Here is a 17,400-nt window from a genome sequence, read left to right as displayed (position 1 = left end):
TATATATATATATATATATATATATATATATATATATATATATATATATATATATAGATATATAGATATATAGATATATATTCCAAGAAAACAAGACAAATATATCTCTAAAAGAATAGTCACATTACTAATCATGATCTTTTGTTAAAAAATATGCAAACATTAACATTTTCATTTAATCCAAATCAAATGAGTCTCTTCCCTGTAATCAATTCAATTCACTTAGCATGCAATCAAACCAATGAGTCTATAAGTAAGTCCACCATTGGAATCTATAGAATGCATTCCATATATTTATATCTCTTGATGTTAGTGAGATCTAAGCCTCCTCATTCCCAAATGTGCATATTCTCATGATAAATCACAAAAGAAATCATTGAGTGCACACCAATGCTCAAGTTTGGTCTCTTTTTAATAGCCTTTTGATCTCACAATACCTCAGTAAAAAACTAAGATTTTATTTTATGAAATAATTGACCAAATCAATTCCATCCTACGTGAACAAATCCATCAGTGAAACCTTGGTTTCACTCCTGGCTTTTTATTTTCACCACCTATAGGCATGGCCACAAGGACAATAAATGGAAATATCCATTGTAGCTTCCCTATTAACAAGTCTTCCATGTGGTTGAAGGCTTTCATTTTCCTTGTTGAGCCTTCCTCTATGCAGATGAGGCTTAATGACGGGAAAACACTACTCCTCTCAACCCAAGACTTCACATACTTCATCTTCCTAGTTTACATCATTTGTTTACCTGAGTGTAGCCTTTACAACATCCTTAGACCAATGTCCTTAAGCCAATGTATGCCTCTTCGTGCACTACCACTATTAACCATCATATCATCGTGAACAAACAAATGTTAACATTCTATGAAGACATCAAACTATGATGAGGTTGACATCAAGGAATACTCATGACCCATAATGCCAATATTTTTCTCCTGCTTTCAGATTCCATGCAAAAATATTTGTGCTCTATATATTTTTGTGCTTTGATTTATATGTGTGGATGCATTTACAAGTTTTTGAAGTTAAAAATTGATAATATTGATCCACCACCGCCAACCCCACCTCACAATATTGCTGATTATTCCAATAGGTTCATTATATTATGAATTTATAGTTGCAATATTTTAGAGAAATTTAAGGAAAATTATTTTACCTTACAAATCATCAAAATTTTATAGAGACAAATTTGAATATTTAACGAAACGATCACCAAACATTTTATAGTTTGCATATTAATGACGTAAGATTCGCCAAGGTTTCTAAAGTATAAAATAAATTTCCATCCTTAAATTTTTCCGTCCTCTCTTATGCATTAAATGACTTATAAAATTTGAAATAATTTTAACAAACCTTTTATCATTCAAGTTAATTATCTTTTATTGTATATTAATTAACTAGACATAATCTTATTTTCAATGTATGAAAACTATACATGTTAATTATCTTATAATTATATATAAAGTAATTAAACAAACTCTATAGCTTAACTTTACTTTCAATTAGTGAAATCCTATCCCCTTTGAAGAAAAATAAGATGAGTATTTCTCTTAATTTTAAAATTCAAAACATTAAAATGTTAAGATTTGTTTATTTTTATTTCAAGTTTCACCTATTGAAAGATTTGTGCAAAAACTTTATTAAATTTTACAATTGTTAATATAGGTATAGTTTCAAAATCTTATTTATCATTTTTAAATGATTAAATATTATTATTTCATGGTTTCCATATTATTCAAATGTTAGCTAATATTTTTTTTTTGAAGTATACAAACATGTCTTTTTCTTAGTTAGGACAAGCTTAGTTTAGGTTCATCTCCAATGTTGAATGGAAAAATAATGTGTCAAATTATGGGATGTTATCATCAGGAATGTGTGAGTCTTAATTGTGTTTCAACTCTTTCAAATTAAGAAATCTTTCCATAAGCAAAATAATATGCATTTAATGGCGAATTGAATGTTATATACCATGTTGCAACAAGTATAATAATGACACTTGAATGATGGGAAGCTACAATGTAGATCAATATGTGGGATGCCACAATCTCTAGTTGAATGTCAAATTGGTAAAATATTAGCATTTTAATGTTATATTTTACCAATTTGAATATTTGTTTTATTTTCATCCTTTGAAAGTGTTGGTTTCTAAATTGTTCCGACGACTAGAGAACAATTTAAGAAGAAAATCATTGAGGGTTTAAAACCCTCCCACTTCAGCCTAAAAGGGTTGGTCTCCCTTCGCCTCAAGGGGTATCCCTATATCAAATTCTAAGATGTATTCTAATATGAAAACATATATGACTAGATTACATATATTGTAAAAATGAGTGTAAAATGTGAAGTTAGTGAGACTTACATACAACATGTAGACAATGATATCAAATTGAAACCTTAATTATGAAATTAGAAAGTAATATTCCATCAAATTTAAAATGAAATGATGAAAGATAGAAGAAAGATAATTAAAGGTTAGCTATTCTTATATCACTTTTTACTAGTAACTTATCACACTATAAAGTGTGATACAATATAATATCATGTATTATCACTCTTCATTCACCGTGCAAAAGACAAGTGTTAAGAATAAGACTATTCACTAATAGTATGTATATTAGATGATAAACCAATCCTATATTGGCTACAACAACACAACCTTAATAATGGAAATGCTTATCTTGTTAACAAGTATCAAAATGTAAGCATACGAAATAATTGAAAAATTAATAATAGAAGAAAAAGGAAAACATATAATTGATGTAATTGGTATTTATTTGAGCATGGTAATAAAACTGAAAATGTCATGCATTTTGAGTTGACATAAACAACATATCAAGTAAATACTTCAATCTTTTGGCCCCTGATAATATCTATATTTGGCAGGAGATAGGATTGAATGACAGAAAGTGATTTTAAGTAATCAACCAAGTCAATCATTTAAACCACCAACACAAACCAAGATATTTTTACAAACTAGAAATGAAAGAGAATTGTAGAAATATCATATTCAAATAACATAATCAAATATTATAAAATATCATGATCTGGCTTGTGAATCAGGTACAGTTAGGCCTCTAAAACTTTAAGCTTCTCCTCCCAGAGCCACTCAGCCCCACCTTCGGAAGTAATTTAGGGGTATTCATATTTCAATAACTTCACAATTTTTTGTATAATTGTCTCTTAACTATACAATTTTAAGAAAATAAAAAATATTCCTAAACAATGTTTCACCCTTTTCCAAACAACTTCAAAAGTTTAATCTTGTTTCCTTTAACTTGGTCTCAAAGACGTCATAGATTATTAAGGTTTTAATGGCTGAAACGAGTTCATCCTTGGATTAATATATAATTCTTCATCGAATCATGATTTCCTAAATTTACAATTTATTTCAATTTATTTCCTACGCCATACAAATGGGGATCAGTCCTTTAATAAATCATAATAAAATGTATGAACAAAATTCATAATTGACACATTTCCTTTACCTAATTTCCTAAATTTGTTTCCAGGAAAAATTGTAAGTAAAATTCCATTTACATACATTAGGTTATTGATTTAATTTTTTTATTTAATTTTATCTCTAAAGTACAACTTGGCAAATCCTTCAAATTCGAACGAAATTCATAAGTTCTAGAATGTATTTCACATGGATCAATTTCATATTCTACATATGAGAACAAACCCCAACAATAATGTGGCTAAATAAATTCAGTGTAAAGTAGAATAAAAAATTTGGAAGCAATAAATGATAAGTGAGGTTAGTCATCTGATGGGAAAGCCCCCCAATTTTACAAAAAAAAAAAAGTGTAGAACACAAAAGATCTTGAGGTTGGAATTGCTTTCTGATCAACGATTCCTATTTCATATTTGGTGGAGAGTTGGAGGTGGGTTAATAACCCATTTCTAAACTAAAAGGATATAATATTTCACATGAATTGTGATGGAGGGTTATCGTTGATATAGGGTGGAGAGTTGAAGGGTGTATTAATGTCCCTCATTGACTTAATGGAACCTACTTTAGCCATGTGTTAGTTTAGTTGATTTTTTAAAAATGAATCAAAATGGATTTTAACCTTTGTAATTTATCAGAATATATATTTATATCGCGTCACGTATCCTATGTTAAAGAAATGAGATTTGTGAAAAACGCTCTCACGTAAGTTGAGTGTGATTAATATCTATTACACATTTATAAAATGACTTGTATGTAATAAAATGAAATATTACTCATAATAAAATACTATATACATCAAATTATTTCTTCCTCCAGTGAGTGTTGATAAAAATTCCAAGTTACATTGTGCATGAGGTATATCTTTTTGCAAAATGATAAAAAAATAGCATTTGTACCACATGTTGCAAAGGAAACGTCGTAAGGCAATGGCTGGCATAAGAAACAATAGCATAGAAGAAAGAAGTTAAAAATTTGTGCAATTTTGTTTCTTTACTGGTGTTTCCTTTTTATCATATGTTATGTTTCACGGAGATTACAATGGAATAAGAAACAAAAGCATAGAAGAAAGAAGTCAAAATTTTATGCAATTTTGTTTCTTCACTGGTGTTTTCTTTTTATCATATGTTATGTTTCACGGAGATTCCAACATCCTCTTCAACACCAAGACATCCTCTTCAGCTCCCGTGCTCATATGGATCACATTGTAAGTGTTTTCATTGTTAATTGGTGTTTTTTAAGGGGTTGTTAAATTTTTTATGGTTCATATTGAAAAGCAACTATAGCTCAATCTTTTCAAATGTGTAGAAAGCTCCATGGCAATTAAAATTATAGTTTGAATGTTATTCACTTGAAATATGAAACTATACCTCAATCTTTTCGAATGTGTAGAAAGCTCCATGGAAATTAAAATTAAAATTTGAATGCTATTCACTTGAAATATTGTAGCAGACTCATCCTAGATATTGACATGTTTATGTGTAGAGCTTGACAGATTTTAATTGTGTGTGCTTTCTTTTAAACAATTTGGCAATTTGTCATAGTGGATATTTCTCTTTGGCCTCAATGTTACTATGAGAATTTTTCGATGGATAATCAGTCAAATATCATAATTTGAATAATGGATCAATTGGTTTTAATGTCCAAAAATCGAGCATATAAAAAAAGAAATAATGATGTGGGTTCCTTTCACAAGTCAATAGAGCATATAAAAAGAAATAATGATGTGGGTTCCTTTCACAATTCAAGTCCGAGCATATTAAAAAGAAATAATGATGTGGGTTCCTTTCACAACTCAAGACCATCCCTAAACTATGCTCTAATATGGGGAATTGAAGTGCAAATTAGATGGGTAGTTGGTAAAAATTGATATTTTTATGCAAAGTAATATTTAAAAATTTCTACTTTATATTTTAACTTCAAGTAATAATTCATTTTTTCCCACTATGCTCTAATAAGGGGAATTGAAGGGCAAATTAGATGGGTAGTCTACCATGTATAGAATTTCTTTGTAATGCACAAAGAAATTAAATGCCATTATTTAATAAACTATAATAATGAACATTTCACAAGTGAAGACATCGCTAAACTATGCTCTAATATGGGGAGTTGAAGTGCAAATTAAATGGGTAATCAACCATATATAAAATTTCATACAAATATTAACCCTTAAAATTTCCATATTTATAAAATTTGAGAATTATCACATTTTAGTATATTTTTATATTTATGTACTTTAAAAAAATTGACTCAAATTATTTTTTATTGATATTAATGTCATATTTGTTTTAATTTAATATTTTTTAAATATTGTTTTGAATATTTCTAAAAAGTTTGAACGAGGAAGTAAAAACCCTACTTAAAAAAAAATTAAATACAATACTTTTACCTTGTTTTACCATAGTCCGATTTGCGTACATACAAATAGAATATTATAATCCTAAAACATTATTATTACCATAGTTCGACACTGCTAACCGATTTATTCATATCAAAATCAATTGTCATAAACATACAATGTGACCTTAACCTACATTAAACATTAATGAGTTGTTCTCATTTTCTTTGGGAAACATGCAACTTTCATTCTCCTTATACGGTGTATCCTTGTATTCAATTCGCCTTTAAGACATGGGTTTGTTTTCCTCAAGTTGGAGGCCCACACGGCTTGAATCTGGGCTTCCATTTGCAACCCCAACTGCCATCTTCACGTGGCACACCATGCCGATTGCAGAGTTTGCTTACGCTAGTGGTCTTGCTCGGTACGTGGCCTGAACAGGCTGTCCAATACTTGGAGTTCCCACCTAGATCGATGGTGCGAAGATCATCCCACGATCTAATGGTGGGGCTTAGTTCAGGGTTTGCCTCTTCATCGTTTGGCAAAGGGTTTGACCTCATTTCGCTTGGACAACTCTTCCATGGAGCTCGCTCTAGTTCGGCTCTTCCTACAATTTTCAGGTAAGAGGGTTTGTTGTTCCCAGCGTCATGTTAATGCTCTGTTTAGAGGCTATAATTTGCTCATGTTTTTTCCCATTTCTGACAGAACAGTGCTTAAACTATTTCTCTTCTTGGTTTCATACTTTAGTAGGTTGTTCTGCTAGCTGCTAATTACTTCGGGAGAGGGATGCGACCTCGGCCTTATTTGGGTAAGCTCTTGTTCTAAAGAGGTGATTACCTCACAGTTGAGGCTCTTGGTTCAGGCCTGAAACCTGCTAGACTCTCGTGGTTGCTTATTTTTAAAGCTTCCCACATACTGGGCAGCCCAGGGTTTTGGGTTTTAGCTCCATATGTTTCTTTTTCTTTACTGCATGCTCCAAAAGTGGCGGAACCCCTGGTCCATCTAACACTTGTTAAGTTTAATACCTCATGTAATATTTATTGGCAGAGTTCGCATAAGTATTTAATTTGACTGTAAATCAAACTCAATCTGGTGCGATTTTGGCAATGCATGCTCGCCCAGGTTCTCTTTTTCTGGATTATAGATTTTATAAATATATTCAGCTGTGTTGTTACTCCAAATTTGTCTCGTGTTGGACTATTCCTATGTTTTTCTGCTTCTCTAGCCTTAAGCAATTATGTTTCTCGTGTGATTCAATAATTCGTGCATTCAACGGTGTCCACGCTTTCCCCTCTGCGGATGTTTTTATTTAGGTTCCGGGAGAAATCCCTTGGCTTCTCTTTCTTCCACGCATGTCTGCATGGTCGACATTTCCAAACTGTTAAAGTAATTTCCGACAAGGTGCGAGGTTTAAGATTTCTTCCGAAAGGGGTTTCCCTCTATTACCATGTTTTTGAAAAGTCTTCGTTCTCGGCTCAAGCCGTCAAGAAGAAATAAGTGAGGGATTGTTACCCTCTGTAAGTTCTGGTTTGTCAGGGAAATTATAAATTAGAGGTCATCTCGAGGAACCAATTCGGATTCCTTCGGGGTTTGAGATTCCAGAGGACCGTGACAGAACCGGGGTTAAAATTGTCTGCTAAAGATTTTCTCGCTGTAGTGCTTACATGCAAACATAGTTCTATTTGAATCTAAGTATTGTTCCTCTTTTCTTGGTTAGCAAGACTATTTGCTCAATGAGAAAAATTTCAAGGGTTTGCTATATATTACTAACTATATTTCTTCCATTCTTCTGTATGATAATTTCCTTCTATCGACTTGTTTTTCCATCGTTACGATTTCTTTTTTTAATTATTATGAAATCAATGTTTTCTATCTCTAAATAATCCTCTGGTTCTATTTTTAAATGGTTATCAGTTGTAGCTTATGTCAGGAGATTTCTCGTTATTTACACAGTCAATTATAAATGTTATTTAACCATAGATTCTGCTAAAGATTTCACCTTAGACAATATAAATGTTATTGAGCACAAATAAAGTCTAGGATCGAGAGATAGCAAGGCGCCATACTTATCTCGTTTACGACAGTCTTGATAATCTTGAAATCTCCTAGACTCAAGGTCGCGTATTGAATCTGCTTAGGGCTCGTTTCTACGCCCGGATATCCCTTTATTGGTGTATTGTTGTCCTTAATACAGACAACTATTGCTAAAAAGTACATCATGTCCACAATAGTGTACCACATTACAAGGAAAAGATTGTAGACAATCATGATCAAAGGCCCCAGATTCAATATTCTCCGGCTTTCGCCATTAATCGGCCTTGTGTTAGATTTTGAAGTTTTGCGTGGGATTGTGGGAAGGGATTGAGGATCAACGGCATTTCTGGTACAGGCCAAGAAAAGTGACATGAGAGACATTCCATCCCCTAAAGAATGATGTATTCTAAAGACGGCGCTGGACTCTGCATCCTCGGATCTAACGCGCAGAAAATGAATCTGCCAGAGCGGCCTAGAGGGATCCCGGGGAGGGGTTGTCGCCAAATTAGCTACGTATTTCTTCACAAAATCCAGACTGCAATTGTCGACCGGCTCAATAAACGGGACTATAACATGATCAGCAATATTGACATGGACAAGCAACCATTTCAAAACCCGCTTTTGTCTTCCTTCTGCAATCATATAAATAATCAGTTACATGTTAGCCTAAAGAAAATACTAGACAGAACGTGCATGTAAGCCATATATAACAAGTAAAAGAATTGAACGAATTCATATTGAAGATGAGAGGACCAACCACAATGCTAAATGGAAGGCGCAAAGCATTTAGTTTAAAAATGAAGTCTGCTAATCGTTACAAGTAACCAATGCATACCACTCCGTAACCAATTTGTAACTATTTCCAACGAATTTGTAATTATTTTGATCGGATGTTGAAGTTTTTGTAATCGTCTAACATCTAATTGTATGGCATCCAAGGATGACAGGTAGGCAAAAAGGGGAATGGATTTCAAAGGGGAACGCCTTACGTCGTAATTAAAACAAAAATAATGAATCTTCACCCCCAAAACCCTGTCTTTTAATAATAAAGAAGTTGGGAGGAGATAAATGATAGTTTGAAATGGTAAACCTTAGTAAATTCATAAAAGGTTTTAACGCGATTGAATTAAAACTTTACACAATAAGATGAACTGCAACCCAAATTTTTTTACACAAGTACATTATCGTGAAACTTAATAAAACTTCGGACGGAATAAATCGTAATTTTCGGTGGCAAAGGGCTCCAAGTTCTCCAAGAAAGGTGATATCCCAAAGAGATCCTAGGGTCCGTAATATTTTTAATCCACGGATAGTGTTTGTTTCAGGTGGGGAGATGGTAGGTAAGTTAATCTCTTTCTCTGACTCGGAGACAAACACACCCGCAATATTCATGTTACTATAGTCTAATTCATAAGGTTTTAAATTTTAGTTTTTACTCAATGAAATTAATGTGAAAGTAGGTTTTACATAACAATGTTTATTAGATTGAAATATTTGCGAGATTAATTATTTCAATCTTAATGCAATAACACTATTTACCTGCTGATGAAATATGGTCTTACGCACCTTCCATAAATAATACTTTATAAAATATTCATAGGGTGCATATGAATATCTCATATTGAAAAATGGTCTTACGCACCTTCCATAAATAATACTTTATAAAATATTCATAGGGTGCATATGAATATCTCATATTGAAAAATGAAAAAATTATTTAGGAGAAATGAAGGTTTTTAATTCATTAATTTTGTTAATAAAATTTAAATATTTGCTCTCAAGTTAACCTTTGTCAAATATGTTTTATGATATGAATTACAAAAATGTACATATGAAGAAGTCAACTTTCTTTCAAAGAAGATTAAAATAAAAAGCATTTTACTCACATCTCATCATTATTTATTGTCCCTCCTAGTTCTGTGGAAACCACTCCCATTTTTACGCACAACTAGTCATATTTATAATTAATAATCTTTGTCACTGATATGTATCTTTGTAATATCTAGTTATTAATGTTAATCATTAAATGTTTACACCTATAAGATTCATAATATTGAAACGAGTAAACAAAAATAATATTCACATATATTTCTTTAGAAACATGACGTTATTTAAATATCCTCGCATACATTAATGTTTACATTAGAGTGTGCATAGGGCATCCTAGAAGAATTCATATGTAAGGGAATCATCAATGTACTGATTGATACGGGTTTACGTAAGGAAAAACCCACATAGATAGTCTAGTTTTAAAGAGGGTTGAATTTAGTGACAATATTTGGCTCCTATTAGGATAGTGCTTTCCTCTGAGGCATAAAAAATTGTAGACCTGGTGCCTTTAAATTGGGCATGGAGACGATTTACATTAAGAAAAAAAACCCCATTTGTTAACCAGAGAAAGGAAGGAAACTTCAAATGAAAAAATATAAAGCCTAATCTATCATAGGAAATAAAATGAAAATATCTGCATCTTAAAGTTTTAACTGATGCATGACAAGAATGAAACCAAGATTATTGATATGAGATACTAGTGTGTAAAGACCAATGACTTCAGTGGTTATTCACATATAAGACATTTGTTCATATTTTTATTCTATTAGAGTACTTATAGTAATGATTCAAGGCATAAGGACCATATTCTAATATATGTATCAATGTTCATAGGACCATTTTAAAACTATGTAAAAATAATTATGTTCTTACAATTATTGGTTGAAAGATTGTAGATGTTTTGGTACTAGTTAAAGAATCACAAGGATGATTTTTGTTCTAAAATAAAGATCAACTGGAAAATATGAGACTATTTATCAGGGATTATTTCCTTTTTTTGTTTCCACTACATTAGTTTCCAAAATCAGACGTCGCTCTGCTACCAGCAAAAATCCATAGCACCAACAGAGTCATCCACTATCCTGACTAAGAAATTTCATCACTTTTTCAATCACATATAAGCATGGATTACAAAATCTTCATTTTTATTTCACCAGTTAATTAACTATGGGATGATAATGCACTCGGATTTGACCCAATACCACTAACCTTGCTCCACTTCTAGTGAGCGTCCATAACCCCAAAAGAGATGTCATCATTCCCCATTTTGAAGTAAATAATAGGATGATTACACACTAGGGTGACCTAGTATCACTGTTATTACTCTCTTTTCACTGAGCATCCAAAGCCCTAGCGGAGTTAACTACGTCCCCCATTGTGAAAAAGGATTAGTTTCAAGTAGTCAAGAACAATATGGTGATTGGGTAAAGTGTCATTCGCAGATTATGAATGTAACTAACTAATATAACAAGAGTTTAAATATCATTAGATTTTGTGAAAGTCAAACCTTTTGTTTATAAGTTTATTACTTATAAGGTAATGCAATTCCTCATGATATTTATGTGTAATGAGTGCAATAAAATAAGAATGTGGTCAAAGTAAATGCTTAAACATGAAGTTTGAAACTATTAGAAGATAAGGTATAAGACCTTTAGAAAGGATAATTACTCTTCAACTTTCATACATGAACAAATTATTTAGAGATATGTGCCCAACTCATCAACATAGAGTAGAAAAAGGGATCATGAACCCATATTTCATTCTTATAGTGATCACATTTAAAGTTTTTCAAGATGCAAAGATTTCATGTTTATTTCTTCTAATCTAATAACTATAAATTAAGAAGTTATTTATGTACAAAATTTATATACATTGTGTCTTAATAGAAAAATTCATCAAATAAAGAAAAAATACAATGTAGCCATGTCAAAATGTTATCAATGACATACTTTCTAACTCCAGGCTTCCCGCTTATCCAAAACATAAATATTGGAAGTAAATTAGAAAAGGAGTAAGTTGTGTTAAATACCATGCATCCAAAAATTAAGTAGAAGTATAGTTAAAAATAATTTGTTGTTCTTTGAAATACCTTGTCCATCCAATTTTCCACGAAGTCATAGTATTTTGTGTGAAAATCTAAATGATCAAACTTTTCAAGCATATAGATTTTAGCAATCATTTCATAAGAGGGCCTTTCATATATTCCTATCACATAGCTTTCTGAAATTTTAACAAGGTCAGTCCCATGGCAACATGGATCGTCATAGTATTCTTTAAATAATTCCTAATGAGAAATAGGTAAGGAGTATTCTCATAAATAATTTGCATATTTCGAATTAAAGCCTATTATTTTGTAATCCAATTTTTCAATGGGTTGCGAAAGATATGGTAAACAATGTTTTGGTTCATTCATCTTAATATATAATTCAACAATCTCAAAATTTTGAGTAATGACATTGCTATTAAATTCAAAGGGAAACTAGATTCTCTTCTTTATAACATTTTGTACTGAAAATTCTGAATTGGAACCATTATCATCTTGAAAACTATTAGATTGATTATAATTATGATAATTAGGAACATACAAAAGGTAAGAATTGATATTATTAATTTCATTTTCTTTATCAAATTCACCTTCCTCATAACTATCATAAATAGGTTGTTCTGAAGTATATTGCAAAGATGTTGATTGAGTTATGGTGTTATAGTCTTCATTTTGATAAATATTCGAAGTATTTAGATTGTGTTCAAAATATAAATTAAAATATAGACTTGGTTCATGATTCAATTCATCTCCATAATCATAAATAGTTGGTTGGAATAGTTAACGTGAAAAATAGATTGAATGAAATTAGAATGGTTAAAGATAAATTAACATACTATTTTCCTGGTTGCATCACAAAATGGTTGAAAAATTAGATCAATTGATTGAAGAATATATTTATTGATTAATTGTTTGTGAGAATACACAAGAACATGTAACATAATTTCTAATTGGTTAGATATCAAATCAAATATTTCAGACATAAATTCTCCTATATAAATATTATTATTATCTTCTGAACATGGAACAAAAGATGAGTTAAAATTATCAACAGTTATAGAATCTAGAGATTTCTTAGAACATAAATACATTCTAAGATATTCTAATAGAAAAGGAGAAGTGTCCTCTTCAATACTTTTGGTATTTGATGGCAACATATAGTGTTCATCGACACATAAGATAGGTGATGATATTTGAAGATTTCATAGTTAGATTTAGCAATATTACTTTCTACTTCATATTCATAATCCATTTTAGGTTCTTTATCATTATCATCATGTTTATTTTTTATATTTTTATCATTACAATGTTTAGAACAATCAAAATTAAGAAACTCTGTAGGAAATGTATACATTCTCATGAAAGATTGTATCAAAATCCTTTGATGAAGAGATTCCACCAAGACGAAGTCTTCTATACCATTTCTAGGCATCACCTTCTAATGATATCATGAACAACTTCATGAGTACATCCTCATGGTGAAACCCGATCTTAGGAATACAGTCGTGGAATTCGATAAGATGTTGTGTCGGATCATCATCTTCATATTCTCGAAAGTGAGGCATGTGGGTATCCCATACTTATATGTCTAGTAATTCATTTGAGAAATATGTAATGTCAAAAAATTTGATGTAGAAAATCATAAAGAAACCAATGAAAAAGTCATTGAAATGGAAATGGACAAGTTGAATAATTAAGGATTCACTAGGTGAATAGTTAAACAACGAAATATTTACTTGAATCCCTTTAAGGTGTGTGTTTTTGTAAACTTATCCACTGATGTTTCACAGACTTAACCACTATTCAGTTACAACGAGAAATGAAAATTTCATAGTTTGATCACCGCAACAGTAACAAAAGAATATTGGTTCCTGAGTTGTTTTGGTGGCTAGAGAAAAAATTAAAAAGACATTCATTGAGGGTTTAAAACCCTCTCGCTTTAGGATAAAAGAGCTAGTCTCCCTTTCCCTTAGGGGCTATTCCCTGTATCAAATTATAAAAGGTACTTTGATAGGAAAATTATATTTCTCTAGGTGGGTGAGACTTATATACAACATGTAATAAATGATATCAAATTTAAAATCTAATTAATCAATAAGAAAGTAATATTCCATAAAACTTAAAATTAAATAAATGACAGATCAAAGATAAAAACAAAGATAATTAAAGGTTACCTGTACTTATATCACTTTTTAAAGTCTAATTAATCAATAAAAAAGTAATATTCCATAAAATTTAAAATTAAATAAATGATACGATCAAAGATAAAAACAAAGATAATTAAAGGTTACCTGTACTTATATCACTTTTTACTGGTAACTTACCACACCACAAAGCGTGATACAATATAATATCATGTATTATCAATCCTCATTCACCCTGCAAAACAAAAGTGTTAAGAATAAGATTATCCACTAATATTATGTATATCATATGATAAACCAATCCTATATTGGTTGCAACAAGGTAACCTTGATCAAGTCAATGCTTATCTTGTGAACAAGTATCAAGATGAAAGCATATGCAATAATTATAAAATTAATCATAGAAAAACAAGGAAAACATATAACTAACATAATTTGTATTTGCACGAACTGTTGTAATAAAACCAACAATGCCCCGTATTTTGAGTTCACATAAACAATAGATGATGTAAATACTTCAATCTTTCAACCCCTGATAATATCTATATTTGAGAAGAGATATGATTGAATGATAGAAAGAAATTTAAATAATAGATCAAGTCATCCATTTAAATCACCAACATAAACCAACATATGTTCACAAACTAGAAATGAAAAAGAATTGCAGAAATATTATATTCAAATTGTATAATCAAAGATTAAAAAAATATCATGGTCTCGAATGCACATCAAGTACAATTAGGTCTTGGAAAAATTATGTTTCTTCTCTTAGAGCCACCCAACCCCCTTTTTGAATGAATTCAGGGGTCCTTATATACTAGTAACTTCATAACTATTTGTATAATTGTCCCTTAACTGTACAACTTTACGAAAATAAAAAATATTCTTAAACAATGTTTCTCCCTTTTGTAGACAACTTCAAAATTTTAGTATTGTTCCCTTTGACTTGGTCTCGAAGACATCATATATTCTTAGGGTTTTAATGGCTTAAACAATTTCCTCCTTGGATTAATACATAATTCTCCATCAAATAATGTTTTCCCATATTTTCAATTTATTGCCATTAATTTCCTACACCATACAAATGAGGATTAATCATTTAATAAATCATAATAAAACATACAAATAAAATTCATAATTGACATACTTTTTTTGCCTCATTTCCTGAATTTGTTTCCATAATAGTTGAGGAAAAATTATGAGTAAACCATTTGCATACCTTAAGTTCTTTATTTTCATTGTATTCATTGATTTCACCTCCGTAATCAAATCTGATAAATCCTTCAAATTATAACTAAAATCATAAGTTCCAGAATGTATTGTTTTTCAACCTATCAACAAACCCCAACCATAATGTCGTTAAATTAACTCAATGGGAAGTAGAGTATCCAACTTTCGAAAGAAGTAAATTATATGTAATGTTAGTCTTCTACTGGAGAAAACTCCCAATTTTACAAGAAAACAAAAGGTGCAGACCCGAAAAGATTTGGAGTTTGGAATTTCTTCCTAATCAACAAGTCTTATCTCATATTGTGTGGAGAGTTGGATGTGGGTTGACAACCCATTTCTGATGTGAAAGGATTTGGCGATTGCCATGAATAATGATGGACGATTGTCGTTGATATTCGGTGGAGATTTGGAGGGTGTATTCATCTCCCTCATTTATCCGATGGAACCTACTTTAATCACTTGTTAGTTTAGTTAATTTTTTAAAAATGAATTGAAATGTATTTTAACTTTTGTAATTTATCGGAATATATATTTAGGCCGATAGGCCTTTCTTATGCATCAACTTTTCGTCAACACTTTTACTCTCAGCCGTTTGATCAGATGAGACACTTTCAACCGTGGATCTGAACCAGAAAAGGAAACAACGGAAAATCAAGAAAGCACGGAAAGTCAAGAAAGCTGGAGTGCTCGTTTTGGCAAAACGCAAGATTTTCTGGACGCCATGCACCAGAGTATGCATCAGCCTTGCTGTTTCTATTATAAAGCTTTCCTCCCTCTGCCTCTTCAATGCAATTCCCATGCGTTTCATTCATCACATAGCCGAAAAAGAGGAAAATAGGTGGCTAGAACTGCGCCCGGGCAGAGAATTTCTTGTCCCATACGAGCAACCAATAAAGCAATTGCTTTGCCTGTGCTTGAATCAATTCAGCCTTTCAAGGTATTTATTAGGCAATCTTGATCTGGAATTCAAGATTTGCAGGGGTCTTCCATTCATGAGCCGAAGAACCTGCAGAGTTTGGTCCTCAGCGAGGTTTGATGAATTTCGTTACACCAGTTCCCGTAACGTGAATTCCTCTTCGAAAACCCTGCAATATTCTTCGGTGGCCGCAGCCACGGCTCCTCAAATTCGTGCAGATTCCGTCAATGGAGCCATTAACGCTCCTGCTGTCGTTCACAACTTCGAAGATAGGGATTGTTCTTGGGCTTAACGACGAGGAAGCTTATGACTTCGCTTTTCAATCTCCTTCTTGTTTCCTGCGAGCCTGTCACGGATCTGGGCATGAAAGCGCTGAAATCACCTCTGATGGATTACGCGCCTTACAGAGTACCGCTTCTCAAAGCCGCGAAGCGGACTGCGTTTTCTCATTTCTGCGCTGGTGAGAGCGTCCTCTCTCAGTGAAAAGAGAGTTAAAGAGATAGTTTATGATGCTGTTGAGATTGAACGGGAGTTTGTTTGTGATGCTCTCCCATGTGATCTTGTTGGGATGAATGCTATACTCATGAGTCAGTACATTGACTTTGTTGCTGACAGGCTTCTGGTATGCATTTGTTATTGTCAGGAATAAGTAGGGCTTTGTATCGTACATGCACATGATGTAATGTTTTACCAATTTAATTGGGCAATCTCTCTATTGGCAATTCAGGTTGCATTGGGGTATAGCAAAGTGTATAATGCACAGAATCCATTTGACTGGATGGAGCTGATCTCTCTTCAGTAAGTATTTGGTTTTTATTGTTGATTACATTTCCTATGTGTTTGTATTTACTTAGAAATTTGTAATTTTAATTGGGTTTCTTTTCAATGAATGTGTAGAGGGAAAACAAATTTCTTTGAAAAAAGAGTTGGGGAATACCAAAAGGCCTCTGTTATGTCTGGTTTGGGCAACATGGAGGGAAACCATATATTTAAATTGGACGCAGATTTTTTAAATTTGATTAATTAGCCTCCCCATCTTGGGAGGGAAAGGATGGTGGCCCATTGTGCTTGTACAAAGATTTTCATTGAGTGAAATTTTGATGGCGTTTGAAGTTTCAAAATCAATCCTATCTTTTCCATTGTTTTGATTAATTAGATTGGGTTATTCCTTTAGGTTAACGGTGGCCCTTTGTGCTTGTACAAAAGGTTTTTTAATGAGAATGAATGCATTTGGGGTTTCAAAATTAAATTTCCTTTTTTTTAATGTTTGTTAATACATTTGAGCCAATTATTTCAGGATCTATGTACGACAAATAGAAAATTGTTTACTAGTAAGATAATAAACAAATTGCCCTAGCATACAGGATGTCAATTTTCATGATCGTTAATACATCTGAGGCAATTATTTC

At 31.8% G+C, this 17,400-nt stretch overlaps 2 protein-coding genes across 2 annotated transcripts; one reads left to right on the top strand and one right to left on the bottom strand.

Moving 5' to 3' along the window:
• Positions 1-7,809: 7,809 nt before the first annotated feature.
• On the bottom strand, positions 7,810-15,874 carry LOC149204779 (wax ester synthase/diacylglycerol acyltransferase 5-like). Its single transcript, XM_089397208.1, has 2 exons — positions 15,658-15,874; positions 7,810-8,459 (listed from the first exon to the last, which is right to left on the bottom strand). The coding sequence occupies exons 1-2, from the start codon at positions 15,872-15,874 to the stop codon at positions 7,810-7,812; spliced, it is 867 nt and encodes a 288-aa protein (XP_089253334.1).
• Positions 15,875-16,356: 482 nt separating this feature from the next.
• On the top strand, positions 16,357-17,116 carry LOC149204778 (ribonucleoside-diphosphate reductase small chain-like). The gene is made up of 3 exons (XM_089393371.1): positions 16,357-16,613; positions 16,719-16,789; positions 16,889-17,116. Exons 1-3 carry the CDS (start codon positions 16,560-16,562, stop codon positions 17,016-17,018), a joined length of 255 nt encoding a protein of 84 aa, XP_089249497.1. The 5' UTR covers positions 16,357-16,559; the 3' UTR covers positions 17,019-17,116.
• Positions 17,117-17,400: the final 284 nt, after the last annotated feature.

This window comes from Pinus tabuliformis, chromosome 1_2, assembly GCF_031772625.1.
Source record: "Pinus tabuliformis cultivar Carrire ecotype Pingquan chromosome 1_2, CPIR1, whole genome shotgun sequence".
NCBI classification, from domain to species: Eukaryota; Viridiplantae; Streptophyta; class Pinopsida; order Pinales; family Pinaceae; genus Pinus; species Pinus tabuliformis.
Note: the sequence above shows the minus strand (reverse complement) of the source record. Positions and strands in the feature narration are given on the sequence as shown.

What these genes read in the sequence shown, in the direction of transcription:
- LOC149204779 (XM_089397208.1), bottom strand. Translation starts at nt 15,874, where the DNA reads ATGGGAATTGCATTGAAGAGGCAGAGGGAGGAAAGCTTTATAATAGAA. An exon ending in ATCTGATCAAACGGCTGAGA is followed by an intron (nt 8,460 to 15,657) that starts GTAAAAGTGTTG and finishes ATATGATTGCAG; the next exon opens with AAGGAAGACAAAAGCGGGTT.
- LOC149204778 (XM_089393371.1), top strand. Translation starts at nt 16,560, where the DNA reads ATGAATGCTATACTCATGAGTCAGTACATTGACTTTGTTGCTGACAGG. An exon ending in TTGTTGCTGACAGGCTTCTG is followed by an intron (nt 16,614 to 16,718) that starts GTATGCATTTGT and finishes TTGGCAATTCAG; the next exon opens with GTTGCATTGGGGTATAGCAA. An exon ending in ATGGAGCTGATCTCTCTTCA is followed by an intron (nt 16,790 to 16,888) that starts GTAAGTATTTGG and finishes ATGAATGTGTAG; the next exon opens with AGGGAAAACAAATTTCTTTG.